The 17,062-nt window shown below is 64.9% G+C and overlaps 1 protein-coding gene across 1 annotated transcript in view; it reads right to left on the reverse strand.

Moving 5' to 3' along the window:
• The window catches only part of ZFPM1 (zinc finger protein, FOG family member 1), a 66,478-nt gene that overhangs the window by 32,477 nt on the left and 16,939 nt on the right, over window positions 1–17,062 (reverse strand). Inside the window, exons 2-3 of the mRNA XM_045772725.2 lie at window positions 7,061–7,192; window positions 4,507–4,632 (exon numbers count right to left, since the gene is read on the reverse strand). Coding sequence (XP_045628681.2) covers window positions 4,507–4,632; window positions 7,061–7,192 — 258 coding nt within the window. The remainder of the gene's footprint in view (window positions 1–4,506; window positions 4,633–7,060; window positions 7,193–17,062) is intronic.

A 17,062-nucleotide genomic window follows, 5' to 3' on the forward strand; every position in this document is an offset into this window, starting at 1 on the left:
AGGGACCCCAGTCTTGGGGCTCTGATCACAAAGCCAGGCCACAGGCCTAGCCACCAATTGTGGCTCTGACCACCCCCTTCCTTCTTCACAGCCACATGATGTCCCCGGAGCTGGCGGGGAGCCCTGGTGGGCCTCCCAGGTTCACCTCCCTGCTCCCCACCTGGCATGTGGCACCCGCAGTGGACAGCCCTGCACTCAGCAGCGGATGCGCGCTGCTCCCAGCCGGGGCGTCTGGACCTTGGCTCCCAGAGGGGCACAGGGAGGGGACCCCACACCATGAGGCTGGTTGCAGGGGAGGCTCCCGGACCCCCCGGGACTCCCCACACCTGTTCCCTTCATCTAGTTCCCCATGACCTGGTCAGGCAGGCCGAGGGCACACTGACTGCCATGGGACAGAGGCTCTGATGCGGGCCAGGAGGTGGGTGACGGGCCCAGGACCCCCACTCAGGATGGGACCCTAGAGGCTCTCAGTCCTAACAGTGGCTGGCCTGCCCGCCTGACTTGCTTTTTCTAGATGTTAAGTGGGGACAGAGGGGGCGGGAAATGGGATGATGGCAGGAGGGCTGGGGGGGCATGGAATGGGGGGCTGACCCCTCACAGGCAGAGAGCTCCTGGCCAGCTGCCCTCCAGACATGCTTTCGGATTACAGATTATAGCTCTCAGCCATTTGCATGTCAGAATTTTAAACAGCCAGCCCCTCCAGAGAACAAGGTCATTTCAAAGATAAAAACACTGAGCTCTCTCCCTTCCTGACACCCACCCCCTTTCCCTTCAAAGCCCCCAGCCCAGCATCCCCCTCTCCCCAAGCCCCAGTGGGAGCCTTCCTCACCGTGGGCTGTAACCCCCTCTCTACAGACCAGGGACCAGACCCCACCTCTCCCCTGCACCCTGCTCAGGCCCCAGGGCCTCCTGGTGGGGCCTTGATCGCAACCCCGAGCCTTTACGTAGACTTGTGACAGAGGAGCTCCTTGCCCTGTGGGGCCCGTGTGGGGGACTCCCTGTCCTCCAGGATCTCCTCCTTTCCCGCACACTCCATGGTTCGTTCGCTGGCATGGTGTGAGCTCACAGCGCGGACACACCCTAGTACACCAACTCACGAGGGTCCAGGGTATCCCTCTAACACTGGGTGTGGGCTCGCACTGGCCCTCACCTTCCCGAGGCGGGCGGCTGTCCTGCTGCTCAGAGGACAGAGGGGACAGCGCCAGCTCAGAGCTGGGTCCCCTACCCCGCCTGGCCCCACCGACGCCAGGGGCAGTGGGGGCTTCTTGTGCCCAGGGCAGGAGAGAGCGTCTGGGGGGGGGGACGAGACCACCCTGTGGACAGGGAAGCGAAAGGTGGCTCTTCCCTGCCTTGGGGCCACGTGGCTGGGCTGGCTGAGGGGTGCAATGCCTTTCTGGCTGAGAGTGGCTTCTTCCCAGGAACCCCACCTACACCCCACTTCCCAGAGGAACCCTGGCTGCCCGGGCGGGCGGAAGACGCTGTGGCTTGCCCTCTGCGTGCCGTGGGGATGACCACTCCGCAGGCCCCGTGAAGCCACCGCTCACCACTCTCCCTAGCTCCACTGAGGAGACCTCCTGGGGTGCTCGCTGCCATCTGCGCTGGGCCTTGACCACGGGAGGGGCAGCCCCCCCGAACGCGCTCCGCTGCGGCAGAGAGGCCCTGAGGCCCAGTCTCTGCTGGGCTGCGGCCACCGGCTCCTGGGCCTGGTGGGTCCCACCGGGGGCGAAGGGGGTCCCCGAGAGCCCCATGAGCCCTGGCCGGCGGGTCGCAGCCAGAGAGGGGAGGTGGGGGCGAGCAGAGTGAGCTGTGCCAGGTGCATGCGGAGCCCCAGCTGTGGGCTCTGGGAGGTGACCGGGCCCCGCCTCACAAAGGCCAGGTGGGAACCGGACGCTTGGGGCCCAGTCACTCCCCCAAAGCCAGACAGTGCAAGGTGCACTGGGGTCCAAGGTGGCCCCTTCATGCCAGAGGAGAACGGCAGCTGGTGTCCCCAGGCTGGCCTCACAAGCCCGGTCCCCAAGCCAGGTGGTGGGGCCAGCACCTTTTTCCACAAGAAGCACTTTTTTCCAGCCAGAAGCAAGACATAGACTCAGAGACACAGGGAGGGACAGAAGCTCACCCAGGACTGGCAGAGGGGCTCAGGGGTCAGAGAAGGGGAGGGGGGCAAGGCTTGTGGGCAAAGGCCACGGCGGCACGCCCCCCTCCCACAGGTCACTGGTCTGGGCACTGCCCTCGGGGATGCCGGCCCGGCCAGGCCCTGGCAAAGCCCTGCTGCCCCATCGCTGGCACGGGCGGCCCCTCAGAGATAAGGGTGCATTGGGCCTCTCTGGCTTCCCTGGCGGACGATAAGCCCGGCCTGTCCGGGGTCTGATAGGGGGCAGGCACCACGGCGGTTGGCCAGCGGTGGCTTATCGGCCCATCGCTGCCCACTGCACAGAAATTTCTATCTGCGGAGGCTGACAGGGAGCCCCCGGCCCCAGAGGTTGCACCCCAGCCCTAAACCACAGCCACCCCAGGGCCAACCCCCCACCCTGGGGTCAGCTTCCAGCCTCTCGGGGCCTCTATGCCTCCATCTATAAAATAGGGGTGAGGATTCTAACACTGAAGGGGGGGGTGGGGCCCACTGGGGTGGCAACTAAAGCTGGCATTGACACAGCACAGCCCTGCTCTGGAGCCGGGCCTGCACTCCCTGAGCTGGGTTTGTGCCCCGGAGCCAGGTCTGTATTCCCTGGAGCCGGGTCTGCACTCCCAGAGCTGGGTCTGTATTCCCCGAGAGCCAGGTTTGTATCTTGGAGCCGGGTCTGCACTCTCAGAGCCGGGTCCGTACCCCGGAGCCAGGCCTGCACCCCCAGAACTGGGTCTGCACCCTCAGGAGCCAGGCCTGCACCCTACTCTGCACCCTACTCACCCAGCTGGGTGACCTTGGACAAGTCTCACTATCACGCTGTGCCCGTCTCAGAGGCTGGTGTGGGGGCTGCCTGGTACTCTCCTCCCCATAGCTGCTCTCCCCGGCGGCTGTGGCCTCAGCCCAGCGGCCAGTTAGGGCCCCTCAGGCACGTGGGTGGTCCCTGCTCCCCCCACCGTAGCAGGAAGTTTCCTGATAAAGACTGGAATGTGAGGGGTCACAGGGCCCACAGCACCACTGATCTGGCTTTTTTTGGGGGCCTCCTTGTTGCCTCATCTGCAGCTGGGGAAACTGAGGCAGGGAGCGTAGTCTGACCACAGGGTCCCTGCCCAGCCCTCATGGCACCGTGCTATGTGCGGAAAGGCCCCAGTGCAGACCTGAGAACCTGGTGGGTGGGCGTGTGGCTTAGCAGTGCCTGACTAGGCCCTGAGGGCCTCACGGACACATGGCCCTTTGGGCACCCCACCCCCTGCCAGCTGCTCCTTGGTGGGGGCAGGCACATGGCTGCCACCTACCTGCCAGGACACCTGAGGCCCTCCCCTCTGCCATCAATGGGACCCAAGATGAGGGGGTAACGGCTGAGGGACATAAACCCAGTCTGTTTTGAAGGGCAGCAGGCTTGCTGTGCTGGGGGGCAGCAGAGGGGACCCCCAGCACTGTCTTACCCAGCATGCTCAGCTCCTAGGCAACACCATAGCCCCTTCAGGTTGGGGGGGTTGGTGAGAGTTGGTGGGGTCACCGTCCTGGTTTGAGCGCCAGGCCAACCCTTCCTTTCTGGGGCCCTCAGAGGAGGAACAGGGGTTCCCTCTGCCCTGGCAAAGCCCTCCTTGACCCCACAACAAGGCAAGGCCCTACCTGCGTGCCCCTCTCCATGGCCCCTGACCCTTGCTCGTATCACCCCTGCACGCGCACGCCCCGAGGACCAGCTGCTCACGGCTGTCTGGTACACGGCAGGTACTCCGTGAACGTTCCCTGCACCCACACGTGTCTGCCCCAGGCGGGTCCCCGCTCACCCTCACCCCCCGTCCTGAGGACAAGCCACGCCTGTGCCCAGAGACGCAGCCCCAGAACCCCTCCCCCACGCCACCCCACGTTCCCCCGAATTACGAAGAATGGAACACGCCCAGGTTCCTTTCTAGGCACAGTGGATACAAGCACGTGGAGAACACCTCTGGGAGGACCTCCGAAGCCAGAATTTTGGTTGCAAACTGGTGGTGGGGGAGACGGGTGGCAGGAAACCACCTCAAAGCCGTGCCCTACCCTCCAGCCTGCCTCGCACATGGCTGCAGCCACCCGCACAGGCCTGAAGCCCCAGTCCAGGGAGGGGGCGGGCCTCCCGACGCACTCCTATGACACCTCTCCCTGCCCTCCCCACCTGCCGCTCTTCCCCAACCAGAGGGGAAGGCCTCCCGGGAGCCCTCGGGGCCTACCGGCCCCACGGGCCGGCTGGACATGGGAACGGGCACAGGCCCTGGCCCAGAGGGTCGCCATGGCCTCCCTGGCCGGGAGGCGGGGCCCATCCCACACAAGCCACCAGGACAGCAGGCTCCCGGACTTTCAGAATGCTGGGCCGCCAGACCCCGACAACCGCAGGTGTGGTTTACCTGGCCCGCTCCAGGAGACGCCGGACTCCTCCTCCAGCCGTGTCTCTGGCTTCTGCCCCTCCATCTCCTGGGAGCCTTCTGTGGGCGTGGGGGGCGGTGGCGATGGTGGGGGTGGGGGATTAGCGTCTGCAGACAAGAAGACACCATCAGGCCCCACCACCCCTGGGCGCCGATTCACCCACCTCCCCACCTTGCCCTGTAGCTGGGAGGGAAACTGAGGCCCAAGTAGGTGAGCACGTGCCCAAGGTCACCCCACACCCAGGTTTGCTCTAATGGGGGGACAGATACCTCAGTTTTCTCCTTGGCCTTTAAAACCTCTCATCCCCTCATCAATTGCAGCAATAATTGCTATTCCAGCCGCAGTTAATAATCAGAGGGTAGGGTGGCCTAAAAGGCACACCCAGGCCAGCGGGCACACGTGCAGGCCCCAGCTCCCTGGTCTCCTCCGCCAGCAGCTGGGGGCCCCTCGAGCCAGGCCCTGCACCCAATTCCAGCCCAAAGGGCATATTTGCCTTCCCTGCCGAGCCTGATAACTACCGCAGCCCCCAATCGATGAGCGCCCATAAAAGCCCCCCCTTGGTGACGTCACGCACCCGGCAGATTATTAATACCCGAGATAAGGGCTGTGATTAACATCAAATAAATCAATCACACAGTATAAAAGTCCTATTATTTTTGGCTATAAATCAACGTGGCTGGCATCTGAGCTCCAGCCATCGCGCGGGAGCCGCGCTGGGCCCGCCCGAGAGGCAGATACTGCTCCCGCGGGCTTATCTGGCCCATCGCTGCGTTATCGCCACGGCCTGTGCCAGGTGCAACCCCGGCTGTTTTTTCCAGCTCCTTCCCCAGCCCCGCCCCCACCCCGCGCGGCCCACGGCCCCGGCGAGCAGATCAGATAAGGGGCCCGGCTCCCCTGGAAAACCACCGGGTCAAAGTCCGCCAGCAACAGCCACTTGCCCTTTGGCAGATCAGGGCGCCCCCGGTAGCACCCAGCACCTAACAGCAGCGGTGATGGCGGTGGCGATAAGGGGGCCCTTGCTCACTCCCGCAGCCCTGGCCGCCCAGACACAGATGCAGAGACTGAGGCTCAGGCAGGGCAGGAGCGCGGGCCCTGGGGAAGGGCCGGGGGGCAGCGGGCTGCTCCGCTAGCCGCGATGATGAGGCCGGCGGCAGAGGTCATAGTAATAAACTTGAAGCACCTCCCGGGCCACTGTCCCTGGGTGAGCTGGGGGGAGGGGAGCCCCACTCCCGATGAGCTGCCACCGTGGAAAGGGACACGGGCGAGCTGGTCTCGAGGACAAGGCTTGCTGGGCTCCTGGCCTGTGGTCATCCCAGGGGGCGGGGCACAGGTGCTCGGAGACTGGGAAACGCTGGGGGGCAGGGGCTCCACAGGGAGCACGGTCTGCCTGGGATCTCTGCTGCCCACTGGCCAGTCCCCTCAGGGCCTCTGCACTGGCAGGTGCGCCCTTCTCTGTGCACCTTTCTGGTCTCTGCTGTGTCACCCCCACCCCATCTCTCCTTCACCCCGTCATGCCACCCACTCACTGCCTTCTGAAACGGTCCGCTTTAGGGCTCCATCTCCCCCATTAGACTAGGGCCTGGGAGGTCACTCAGCCCCTGTGTGCAAAAAGCGTCCCGGCCCTGAATGGGGGTAAGACCCCCCCAGCCACGGCCAGCAGAGGGGAGGCCGGGAGAGGTGATTCAGGCTCAGAGCAGGCAGACCAGAGCCCCCACTAATCCCTCAAGTCAAGTTTCCGCCTCAGGAAAACAGGGGTGAGGCTGCTGACCTGCCCCCATGCCCCCACCTCAGGGAGGGCTCTCTTCCTGGGGGTGTCTGGGGTACGGCTAGCTAAAGGAGCTGCCCTCGCCTTGAAACCCGCTGGCGACCTGGCCAGAGGAGGCTTCCAGCGTCAGGCTGATTCACCCCTGGGTTTCCCCCCAACACCACCCCTACCCCCAAAACTGCCACCAAGAGGGTCCAAAGAAAGGCTCCAGGTGCCTGAGATGGGGGTGGGGGAAGCAGGCTTTGTACGAAGGGGAGTCCACCTGAATCCAGACCCGGGGTCAGATCACTGCTCGGGTGTATACAGGCTGTGTGACCATGGGCAAGTCCCTTAACCTCTCTGGGCCTCATTCCTGTGTCTGTAAAATGGGGTCAAGTGCCGTACCAGGATACCCTGCAATGCGATGAGACCACGTGTGCCGAGGCCTCGCCGTCCCATCCCACAGAGGGTAAACAGGCTGGGAGAGGGCATGGCTTTCTCGGGGTCATTCAGTGGCCTAGGACTCCCTGTCCAAGCATGGGCTAGACCTTCCCCATTGAGGCCTTTGTCTGCCCCTCTGTCAGAAGGGGCTGGACTCCCAAGACCCTCCTCATGCTGAGGGCGTACGTGTCTCCTGCCCCCGCCCCTCCAGGCCCCTGGCCCTTAGCTGCCCAGCTGCTGGCCCACGGACACCAGCAAGCTCAACGTGCGCTGCCCAGCCGAGGACGTAGGGAGGGGCGGGGCAGTGCAGGTGTAGACGCCGGCCTGTCGTGCACCCACCACCGACTCACCTGGACTGGAAGGGCTCAGGGGCTCGGGCTCTCCCGCGGCCTCGGCCTCAGGCTCGGGCTCACCCTCCCGCTCTGGGAGGCTGGCGTCCATGGCCTGAGCCTCTTCCGTAGCCTCCACGTCTCCAAGGGAACCTGCAGACACAGCCCGAAGGGAATCGTGAGGCTCTGTGGGGCGACAGCCCCCGGCCTCCAGACCCCCTCCCGGGCAGAGGGGCACAGGCTCTGCCCCCCACAGAGCCAGAGCCCATGAGCGGTGCCCCCCAAGACCTGTACACACCTCGCACTGGTATCACCCTCAGTCCCCACGATAGTTCCAACGCCTGGGGTCACCGCGGCTGTCCCACCCCCACCTCCCCAGCTCTGCGACCTCTGCTGGCCCACTGAGCCCCCCTGGCCAGGAGGGTGGTTCCGGCCCCTCCCCAGGTCTCCCCTCCGCTCTGTTCCAAGCTGTGGGAGAAGCCACGGGGCCTCTTCTGGTTCAGGGGGGGCTCCGGGCGTTCCATGGACCACAGCCCTCGTCTCACCTTCGCCAACCCCCTCTAGGGGTTCATGGAGCCCCAGCGTGCATCCACAGCCCCTAAGATGGGAGCGTAAATCTCTCCCGGGCCCAGAACAGTCCTCCGAGAAGTCCCCACACTCAGGTACTGAGGCTTGGGAGCTTGGTGAGGGTGGGCCCCGTGTGCAGTGCCCAGGAAGTGCTCAGAACACGTGGCTACGGGATACGTGCCTGATGGGGCGCAGGTGAGGGAGGACACAGGTGTCAGCAGCCAAGCCTCTGGGACGGGAGGGCCTCGGGCCTGCAGCACCTGATTCCAATCCCCACCTTCCCCGGGAGGCTTTTGTGGGGGTGCGCCATGGAGGCCCCTCGCAGCTGAGAAGCCCAGAGACTTCCTGGGGGAGGGGGAAGCCAGGGTGTCCCTCGCGCTGGTCAGGGCAGCACTCTTTGTCCCTGAGGTCAGACCACCGTGTCCAGGGGGGCAGGCAGAGGGAACAGTGGTGAGCAGGTGTCCCTCCTTATTCTGCTCTCCAAACCTCCCCAGGCCCCTTCTGGCCGGCTCAGCCTGGGCCCTGAGCCCCGGCTGTCACCTTCCCTAATTTCTCCCCTAGCCACTTGTCCCGCCCCCCCACTCCCCGTCCCCCGTCATCAGGGAGATGACGCCCATCATCTGGGCGTGGCCATGGGGCGGGGTCCTGACTCACAGACCCCCCCCCCCCCCGCTCAGCCCACTCAGGAATGGGTGGGGGGCCCTTCTGGGCCCAGGCTGAGCAAGAAGAAACATCTGGAAGTCACGACAACATCGGCAAACCCCTGTGTCGGGAGCACACCGGTGCTTGCTCTCACTGGCATCAGGGACAGAGGCATGCAGAACGGAAGGGCCACCCTCAGGGGCTGAGCTCCCCATGCCTGGAGGCAAGCAAATGGCAGCAGATGGAGATCTGACTGGGATTCATGCCTGTGCGACCTTTTGTACATCACGACCCCCGTGGGGATCCAGAGAAAGCCAGTGCCTTCTCCCTAGAAAGAATGAAAATTGCCCAGTTTCAGGGGCTTCTCACCACACCCCTAGTCTTCTTCCTGGTGCCCTTCACTCCCCTCTTTCACTGTTATTTCCCCAGTGGTGAAACCTGGTGCCACTGGCCGGCGTCCCCCGCGGGCCGCAGGAGCTGGCTCAGGGCAGCAGTCCAGGGAGACTATGACAGAAGAAGCAATGTGAGAAAAGAGGGTCCAGCCCGACTTTCCCAATCTAGCGATTTCCACGGGGCGGGGGGGTGGGCAAGCTGGTTTTCTATTTGCCTGTCAGCTCGAAGCCCTGGTCACAGGCGGCCGGCTAGAGTGAGGCAAGCTGAGTGTCCCCGGCCGGGAGGACGCCCTTCCTGCCTCCCGCCGACATCTGGGGCGGACGCGTTCCAGGACGCAGAGGAGCCCGGGACATCTGGACTCCATGGGGGACTCCCAGGCCCGTTGGGGAGACCGTCAAAGAACAGGCAGGCCCCGAACAGGAAACAACAGCAGATTATAAGTGCTGTGAGGGAGAGGGGCAAATGCGGGCGAAGCAGAGCTCAGAGGGCACAGACAGCTGGGAACATGGCTCCGGACAGCCTGGGGACCAGACAGAGCTCGGCTTTGAGGCTGGAGCGAGGCCAGGGTGAGGAGCGGATCCTAACCCCAGAGGCACTGGGGAGCTATAGAGAGTCCCAGGCAGGGTTGTTTCCCTGGCTGCAGCCGCCTGGACTCCCCGGACACCCCGGAGCCGTAATTTCGGGCAACGGGCAGGTGCTCACCACCCCGTGGCCGGGCTGAGACGGCACGAAACCAGCCCCAGGCCAAGTCTTGTGCTTGCTTGTGAGCGCTCCCACGTGGACAGGCGAGGCTCCGAAGAGGACTGGGCACAGCCCAGACTGGTCCAACTTGTGCCCCTGGGACAGGTGGGAGGCTTGACCTGCCGTGACCTCCCTTGGCAGGCATCTGGGCAGGAAAGCAGAGGCTGCGGGGGAGGCTGGCCTCGAGCTGCCCTGCCTGCGGGCTTGGTCCTGAGCAGGGACCGCTGGTCATGGTGGCCAGGGGGGGTGGCAGCCATCCCAGCCTCGGCAGGCAGCACAAAGGCCTCTGGGATCAGCCCACGTGCCAACCCTTTCGAGATGTGCTCATGCCCCGTGTGGCTCATTAGAGCTCCCAGGGGACGGCCCGTAGCTGAACGGCCACAGGACCTCAGGGCCTTGGTCGCCTGCTCTGCTGAACGGGTACGAAGTGACCTGCTCTCAGGGCCTGCAGGGACCAGAGCATGCCGGCGATGCCGGGGCAGAGCTGGCGCACCCCTCCCCACCCCTGCCTGACCCCAGGGATGCAGCTCCGATGGTCCAGGCCCCGCTCAGGCGGGCCTCAGCCACCCAGGGAGGCCCCAAGCTCGGGGCGGGTCTGTTTATGGGAGAACAAAGGCCCCGCGCCGCACAAAGGCGTGATGATGAGCGTGAAGGAAGAGGCTGCCAGGCTGCAGGAATTTATTCTAATGCCGCTAATTCGGTTCCAGCACAATTAAAGCCACTCTGATAATGCTGGAGACCGCCGCCCACCAGCGACTCGCTCCAAGCCCACGAGCGCGGTGCTGTCACAGCCAAGGCTGCACTGTGCCTGCCTCGGCACCCCGAGTGCATGTCACCCCAGCCGGGGACACTCTGGGGTCCTAGGGGGGCACTCGGGTCCTACTCTGCCTTGGGGAGGAAGGTTCCTCCACTGGCCATGCATCACTTCTGCTTCCCTGGCTGCCCTGTGCCAGGAGTGAGCCCCGCCTGGCCCCTGGGGGCTGCTCTCTGGCAAAGACCCCAGTAGCTAGCCCAGGCCAATCCATGCAAGGCAGGGGTCTGGGCTGTGTGAACTTGGGCAAGTCACTCTACCTCTCTGTGCTCAGAAACCACAACAGCTCCTACGTCACAGGGTGAAACACGTAGGAAGTGCGCACCAAACATCATTGGCCGTCACCACCTGCTGTGCAGAGGGCCTGGGGAACGGGGGTGCCTCCCCCACCCCGGGCACGTGCCATTAGTAAGCATCACCTGTCTATACCAGCCCTGTGCTCAGCATTTTACAATGTTCTCCTTTAACCACCCCTGCCTGGGGGCCCAGAGTGTAGGGGCGGTGTGGATAGCAGAGGGGTAGGTGGGGGCCAGCCGGGCCCTGAGCCAGTCATAAGGGGCGGATCTCCTTCCAGCCTCTCAACACCACCCAGAGATCACACCCACTTTGTAGACAAGTAAACTGAGGCCCAGCAAGGTGAAGTGACTTGCCCACGGTCCCCGTGAGGAAGCAGTGGTGGGGGAGGGCAGGGCAGGACACTCGGCAGACACGCCACCCTTGCAGACTCTGGCTCAGGCAGAGAGCCCCTCTGCACCAGGGTGGCCCCGTGCCTCCCTTCACCCTCCAGATGCCCAGATCGAGGGTGACGCCGGCCGCACGGCCGAGCAGGGCAGGGAGGCTGGTGCCCGGGGCTGGACCCTGTCTGGGGGCGTCCGCAGTGATGACGGCGGTCGCTGCGCTGCCCCAGCTGCCCGGAGCCCCTCAGTTATCACGGCGAGCAGACGCCCTGCGCCGATCCGTCTCCTGCTCATTAAGCCGGACGTGGAAATGGAAATGAAAACATAATAGCTATTTGATTGGGGGCGAGATAGTTTGCATATTGGCTGGGCGCTGATAGCAGAATTTCATCAACTCCCGTTCTTCATGCTTTAAGACTGAATTACGGAGACAGGCTCTGTGCGGCGGGATGATCCCCGCTCCCTTCCGAGTCCCCGAGCTGCACGACTAACGGCCCCTCCTGGCTTAGATGGCGAGGCAGCCCGGGAGGGGGGGGGGGGGCTTTGAATGACCAACTCTAAGAGAGCTGGAGCTGGTCCCTGTGGAGGGGACACAACCCCCCAGACTCCGGCCCCTAGGTGGACCTGTCGGGCTAGGAGTTGGTGCAGGTGTTTCTGAGCACTGGGCAGGGAGTCCTGCGGCCCTGGGCCTCCCGCTGGTCCCGGATGGTCCTGCAGACTGCATGGGTAGTGGAGGTCTGTGCCCGTACCCCAAGACCACTGGAAACAATATTTGAAAGAACCAGGGCAGAGTTCCCTCGAGCCCCCCACTGGACTAGGGGCCTGACCACAGTGTGAGTCTTACCTGAGGCCCCGCCCTGTGCCCGCCCATTATGTGGGTCCCTTATGCCTCTCTGGGAAGGTCCTTCTTACACCCCATTTACAGCGAAGACAGAGGCCCAGGGACCTGCCCCAGAGCCCCTCCTGAGTCAGGGTTGGGTTTTGAAGGCTGGCCCCTGGCCTGGGGGCAGGGCAGACACTGATGGGCCACATGGCCCTGCCTCTCCCGCTGGAGTGCTGGCAGCCCTCATCCGGGGCCTCATTCTCCACCACTGTTCTCTCATTCACCCTTCCTTGACTCCCGCATTCATTAGCCTGTCCATCTTTTCCTGGGTCCACTGAAGGCCATGAAGGAGAGGGGCAAGTGACAGTCAGGGAAGGCTTCCTGGAGGAGGCGACAAGTGATGAAGGTCTGCAACGGGCCAGGGAAAACATTCTGGGCAGAAGGCACAGCAGGAGGCTGAGGCAGGTGGCCGTGTGGCCACACGTCCCTGAGCCTGGTTTCCTCATGGAAATCAGGGCTGGGGTCAGGGTTCAGCAAGGTGGTGCCCTGGTGCTGAGCGCAGACGGGTTACTATTACAACTGTTGTTCCTGTTTCAGCTCTCCAGGGGGTGCCACACCTGCCTTCTGGGGTGGAGGGTTGGTGGACAGGGCTGAGGCCTGGCAGGGGGGCAGTGCTGGCAGAAGGCCTTGGCCTCCTGTCTCACTGGTCCTGGGCAGCCGGTGGGCAGGCCGTGACACTGGGCCCAGCAGGGTGGGGGCGCGGTGCTGCCAGGAGAGAGACCCTGGCCTCTGGGTGGCACACATGGCCAGATAAGGCCCTGATAACAGAGGGAAAATTGCAACAGATTCAGGCTTTCCCACCGGGGGGCGGTGGGGCAGCTCAGGCCACGGTGGGGACAGCTCTGCTCCCCATGAGGGGACCTTGCGACGAGAGCTCTGGGTGACTGGGGGCCGTGGCCAGCCAGCCCAGGGGCCCAGGTTCCCCCAGCACACAGGGCTGAGTCTAAGCCCACCTGTTGGCAGAAGGCAGCGTGACCTCCCGTGAAGCACTCCCTTCCCTGGGCCCTGGTAAGCAGGACTCCCGGGGCCGAGGGTCTCTCCTCCAGCTGGTGTTTGCTGGACAAGGACACTGAGGCACAGGACGCACGGGCACCCAGCACCGGCCTGTCAGCTGCACCCCCAGCCTGCGGCCCCCCTCGCTGCCAAGGCCCTCGGGGCCCGGCGACCTCCGCTTCCCTCACAGTCCTGACAAGCAGCTGAGCTGATTCCCAGGCTGAGGTGGAGAGAGAGAAGCAAGCTGGAAGAAGGGGGTGCTGAGTAGGGCTGGGGGTGGGGCAAGCCCAGGAGGAGCGGGGGCGGGGGCAAGTGTATGTGGCGCTGGAGAGCAAGGGTGTCCCCCACCCCAGAGCCCCAGGGCCCCGCGCAGGGCAGCCCGGGACAGTTCCAGGCCCGTGAGGTCGGCTTGTGCCGCCGATGGGTGCAGGGCATGGAGGGGGTGTGGAGGGCAATGGGTGGGCACAGGTGACCGTGGGGAACGAGGGGCAGGTTCTAGGCCCCCCGTGGAATCTACAAAGGCCTGTGGGGAGGAGTCCACTTAATGGAGTCACGGGCTTCCCTAACGTTTAGAACAGAGGCAGGGTCCTGGCCCACTGCCTCCTAGGATCTCACAGCTCCAAAGGGGTGGGGGCTCCCCAGGAGGGAGCTGGAGCTCTGGGGAGGCCCAGTGCAGACACTGCACGGAGCCTGGCTCTTCTGGCGGGGTCCGCCTCACCCCCGATCCATACTGCACCATGGCCTGAAGAGGCCCACGTCTGCCCGCCCCCACAGGCCATGCGGCCTTCACCATGCTGCCCGCTCTGCCCCCTCAGCCCTCAGCACGATCTTCCCACACAGACCGGGCCTCCCAGGAGCCTTCCACGCACCTGCAGGCGCTCTGTTCTCCCGAGGGGGGAGGGAAGCCGGTCGCTGGTACTGCCCTCCTGCCCCAGGGCCTTGAGGGGCTCAGGCCCCCGCTGTGGCCCCACCAGCGGCTTCTTCAACCCAGGGTCAGTCCTCACTGACAGCGTGGGGTGACCGCAAGAGGATGTTGGTGAGATCATCTTGGCTTATTTGCGCGGGTACCCTGGCCCGGAGGGGAGAGCGGGCATCGGCACCTCTAGGGACCTGCACCCAGGAGCCCTCCCACACTGGCTCTGCCCCCCGACTCCCTGAGCGCGCCGCCGACGGCAGGGGTGGGGGGCCCGGGCAGCTGGGCTCTCCACTTCTCCACCAACGGTCAGTCTAACGGTGTTCACATGCACCTGCCTCGGGAAGCTCACTACTCCTTTTCCAGACATCTGGCTCCGACACCCTCTGCTTCTCAGGCTCGCCCCCCCCACTCCCGCCTTGGGGGCTCAGGCCGTCCCCGTGAGGGCTGAGTGACAATTCATGTGGTCTGCTGTCCGTCTGTGAGCCCGACCCCGACACACGTGGCCTCGGCGAGGCCAGCAAGCACTCAGGCCATGCTTGGGGGGCCGGGTGCTGTCCAAGGTAAGCCAGGCCACAGGAGGGCGGCTGGCCGCGGTCACAACACACTCTGGGGGGCCGGCCGAGGGCAAGGAGGTGCCCTCCAAATCAAGAAACAACGTGGCACGCAGGCAGTGGTGCCAAGCAGGGCCCCACGCGCTCGGGGTCACAGACCGAGTCTGACGAACAAGAGTGGTGTGACCCTACTTGAGCCCTGAACACACTGGAAGTATTTTATTGAGACACAGCGCACATATGGTAAGATTCATCCTTTTGGGGGCGGTTAGGCTTTCAGAGCCGCGATTCCTGGAAGACGGGCGTGTCCTGTGCAACCAGGGCCCGTGTGGGCCGCTCCAGTGCGGAGCTTCGCCTGCTTCCCCCCAAGCTTTCCGGGAGCTGGTCAGAACCCGGGGCTCCTTACAGTATGCACCTCCTTTCACCCCCGTGGACCCAGGCGAGTGCGGCGCCTCCCAGTGCTCCTCCCCACGCCCCCTCTGAAGGGCTGGCAAGGACCAGAACTCACGTATGGTCTCAGGACAAAATAAAACCTTCCCCTGGGCGGAGGGCAGGCAGGGGAAGGGGGAAGGACCAACAAACACGTCCCTCCCTCCCCCCGTGTCGCCTGGGGGCCGCTGTAACCAAGAGCGGTGGGAGGACCACCTCCCCGGGCCTCGGGCACCTCTCACCCTGCCCCCCCATCCACCCCCCCCCCCCAGTTCCAGGCCTCGCCCTCCCTGCACCCGGCCAGTCAGCTTCCCCAGCTCCTTCCTTTGGGGCCTTCAGCATGGATTCTAACGACACACCCGTCTCCTGACTCAAGCTCCTCCCCACACCTCCACCTGCCCTCCTCTGCTCATTTGCCTGCTCGACTCCCTGTCTCGCCCAGCGTGGAAGCCAAGCCTTCCTGGGGCCATGGCCCACGGCGGCCCACACCAGCACCCATGTGGCTCCAGGAGGGGCTGTCCTGGCCTGAGCTCCCACCCCCGCCAGGCTGTGCCCATATGCCCACAGGGTGTTCACTTGATTAGCTTGCTCACTGGCTGTGTCCTGGGGCAGTGCCTGGCACACAGTAGGTCCTCAGTGAGTACTAAGGACCATGGGCCGGGGGAGGCGGAGGGCCCGGGCAGGGGGAGCCTTAGAGTCTGAGCCCTCCTGTTGGGGCTGGAGGGCCGGAACGTGCCCCCTCTCCCCGTGGGCAGCATACAGGCCAGGCCGGCCCAGCCTGGGTCCCTAGGGCCCAGATGGGTGTGGGGACTCCAGGCTGGGAGATGTGAGATGAAGGGAGACAGGGTGCTGACACCAGGGGGGGTCCCGCATCCAGATCCCGGCCCCAGCCACCACCACTTCCTCCTGTGGCCAGCCCCATAACCGACAGGCGGAACTTGGGGGGCTTAACTGCCCCAGCCCCACGGCCACACCCAGCGGGGGCCTGGGTAAGCCTGGCACTCCCTGCACACACAACCCTCAGAGGCCTCTCGGGGCAGGAAGGCCCACGGGCAGCCAGGCAGGTGAAAGTGAGCAGACAGGGGGTCTGCCTGCTCCCCTTCCTGAGCCCTGCCCTACGCATGGTCTTTCCTGCGTTCCCTTCGAGCCCTCACACACCCTCCCTGTTTATAGAGGTGGGGGTCTGCTGGGGGGGGGGGGGGTCCGGACGCAGGTCTGTGTGGCTCCCCTCACCAGGACGCAGTTTCCCTTCCTGGCTTTGTAGCACTGTGGCTCAGAGAAGCCCTCCCTGCCTTTCTCATTCCTTCGCCATCAACGCCCTGCCTGGTTGCTGTGTGACCGCTATCTGGCCCCCCCCTGACTGTTCCCCAAGGCCAGGACCCAGGATCTGCCAGCTCCACACTGCGTGGCCCAGGCCGGCACACCCCTCCCTGCCACGTGGGCACGGCCATCTGCCTCTCTGCTGTGGGGGAGGGGCATCAGCAGGGGTGGGAAAGGGCTGGCACCCGGGCCCCTCTCCTGGCAGGAGCTGTGGCTCTCTCGGCTCTGATCTCCGGGCCACGTGTGCACAGCCCTCAACAGTTCATGAAGTTCCACCAGGACCCTCATCAGCACCAGTCTGTAGGGAAACCGCTTCCGCTGCGCAAAGGAGGACAAACAGGCAGGGAACAGTCACGGCAGTCCCCACATGCACCATCAACGCTCTGCGGCCTCGGCTGGCATGGCCATCCAGGGCAGGGCAGAACGGAGCCCTCACGGGCTCCGAGGCCCATGGCTCTCAGCCCAGGGGACCTGCCCGGTCCCTAGTTTATGCACATGGCACACGGGGCCTGAGCTGCCAACCCCGCGGAGGTGCTGTGCGGGTGGGCGGGGGAGGGCTTTGCGGGAGGTGAAGACCCTCCCACCATCGCTCCTCCGAAGGAGCACTGAGGTCCTGCGTGCCTGCCACGTGCTGGGTCAGTTGTGAGCACGCGGGCGCCGACCGGGCCAGGCCGCACACCCCGGACACCATGATGCGCAAGGACAGCGGTGCGGGATGTGGCACGGCGGGGAGGACGGTCTGGGGGTGGGCAGCGAGGGCTCCTCACGGGAGGCGCTGCTCACACTGAACGAGAACGCCCCAGGCAGAGGGAACGGCCAGGGCCAAGTCCCAGAACTGGGAGCGGCTAAGGATGTGCCAGCAAGAGGCAGAGGGCTCTCCCTGCCGGGGTTTTACTCTCACACCGTGGGAAGCAAGGTGGGCGACCCCTGCCAGCCACCGCCTCCAGGCAGCCCCCAGCTGGGTGCCACCTCCTTGGCCTTGCTCAGGATCCTCCCCTGTGTCAAGCCTGCCCCTCTCTCTCTGGGGCCAGGCAGTGGGCGTGCCCCCCACCGGGTCCCCCGGGGTAGGGTCCGGGCAGGGCGAGGCAGAGATGGGGAGC

The sequence above is a fragment of the Ursus americanus genome, chromosome 21, assembly GCF_024610735.1.
Source record: "Ursus americanus isolate L20-20 chromosome 21, mUrsAme1.1.p, whole genome shotgun sequence".
Classification (NCBI taxonomy): domain Eukaryota; kingdom Metazoa; phylum Chordata; class Mammalia; order Carnivora; family Ursidae; genus Ursus; species Ursus americanus.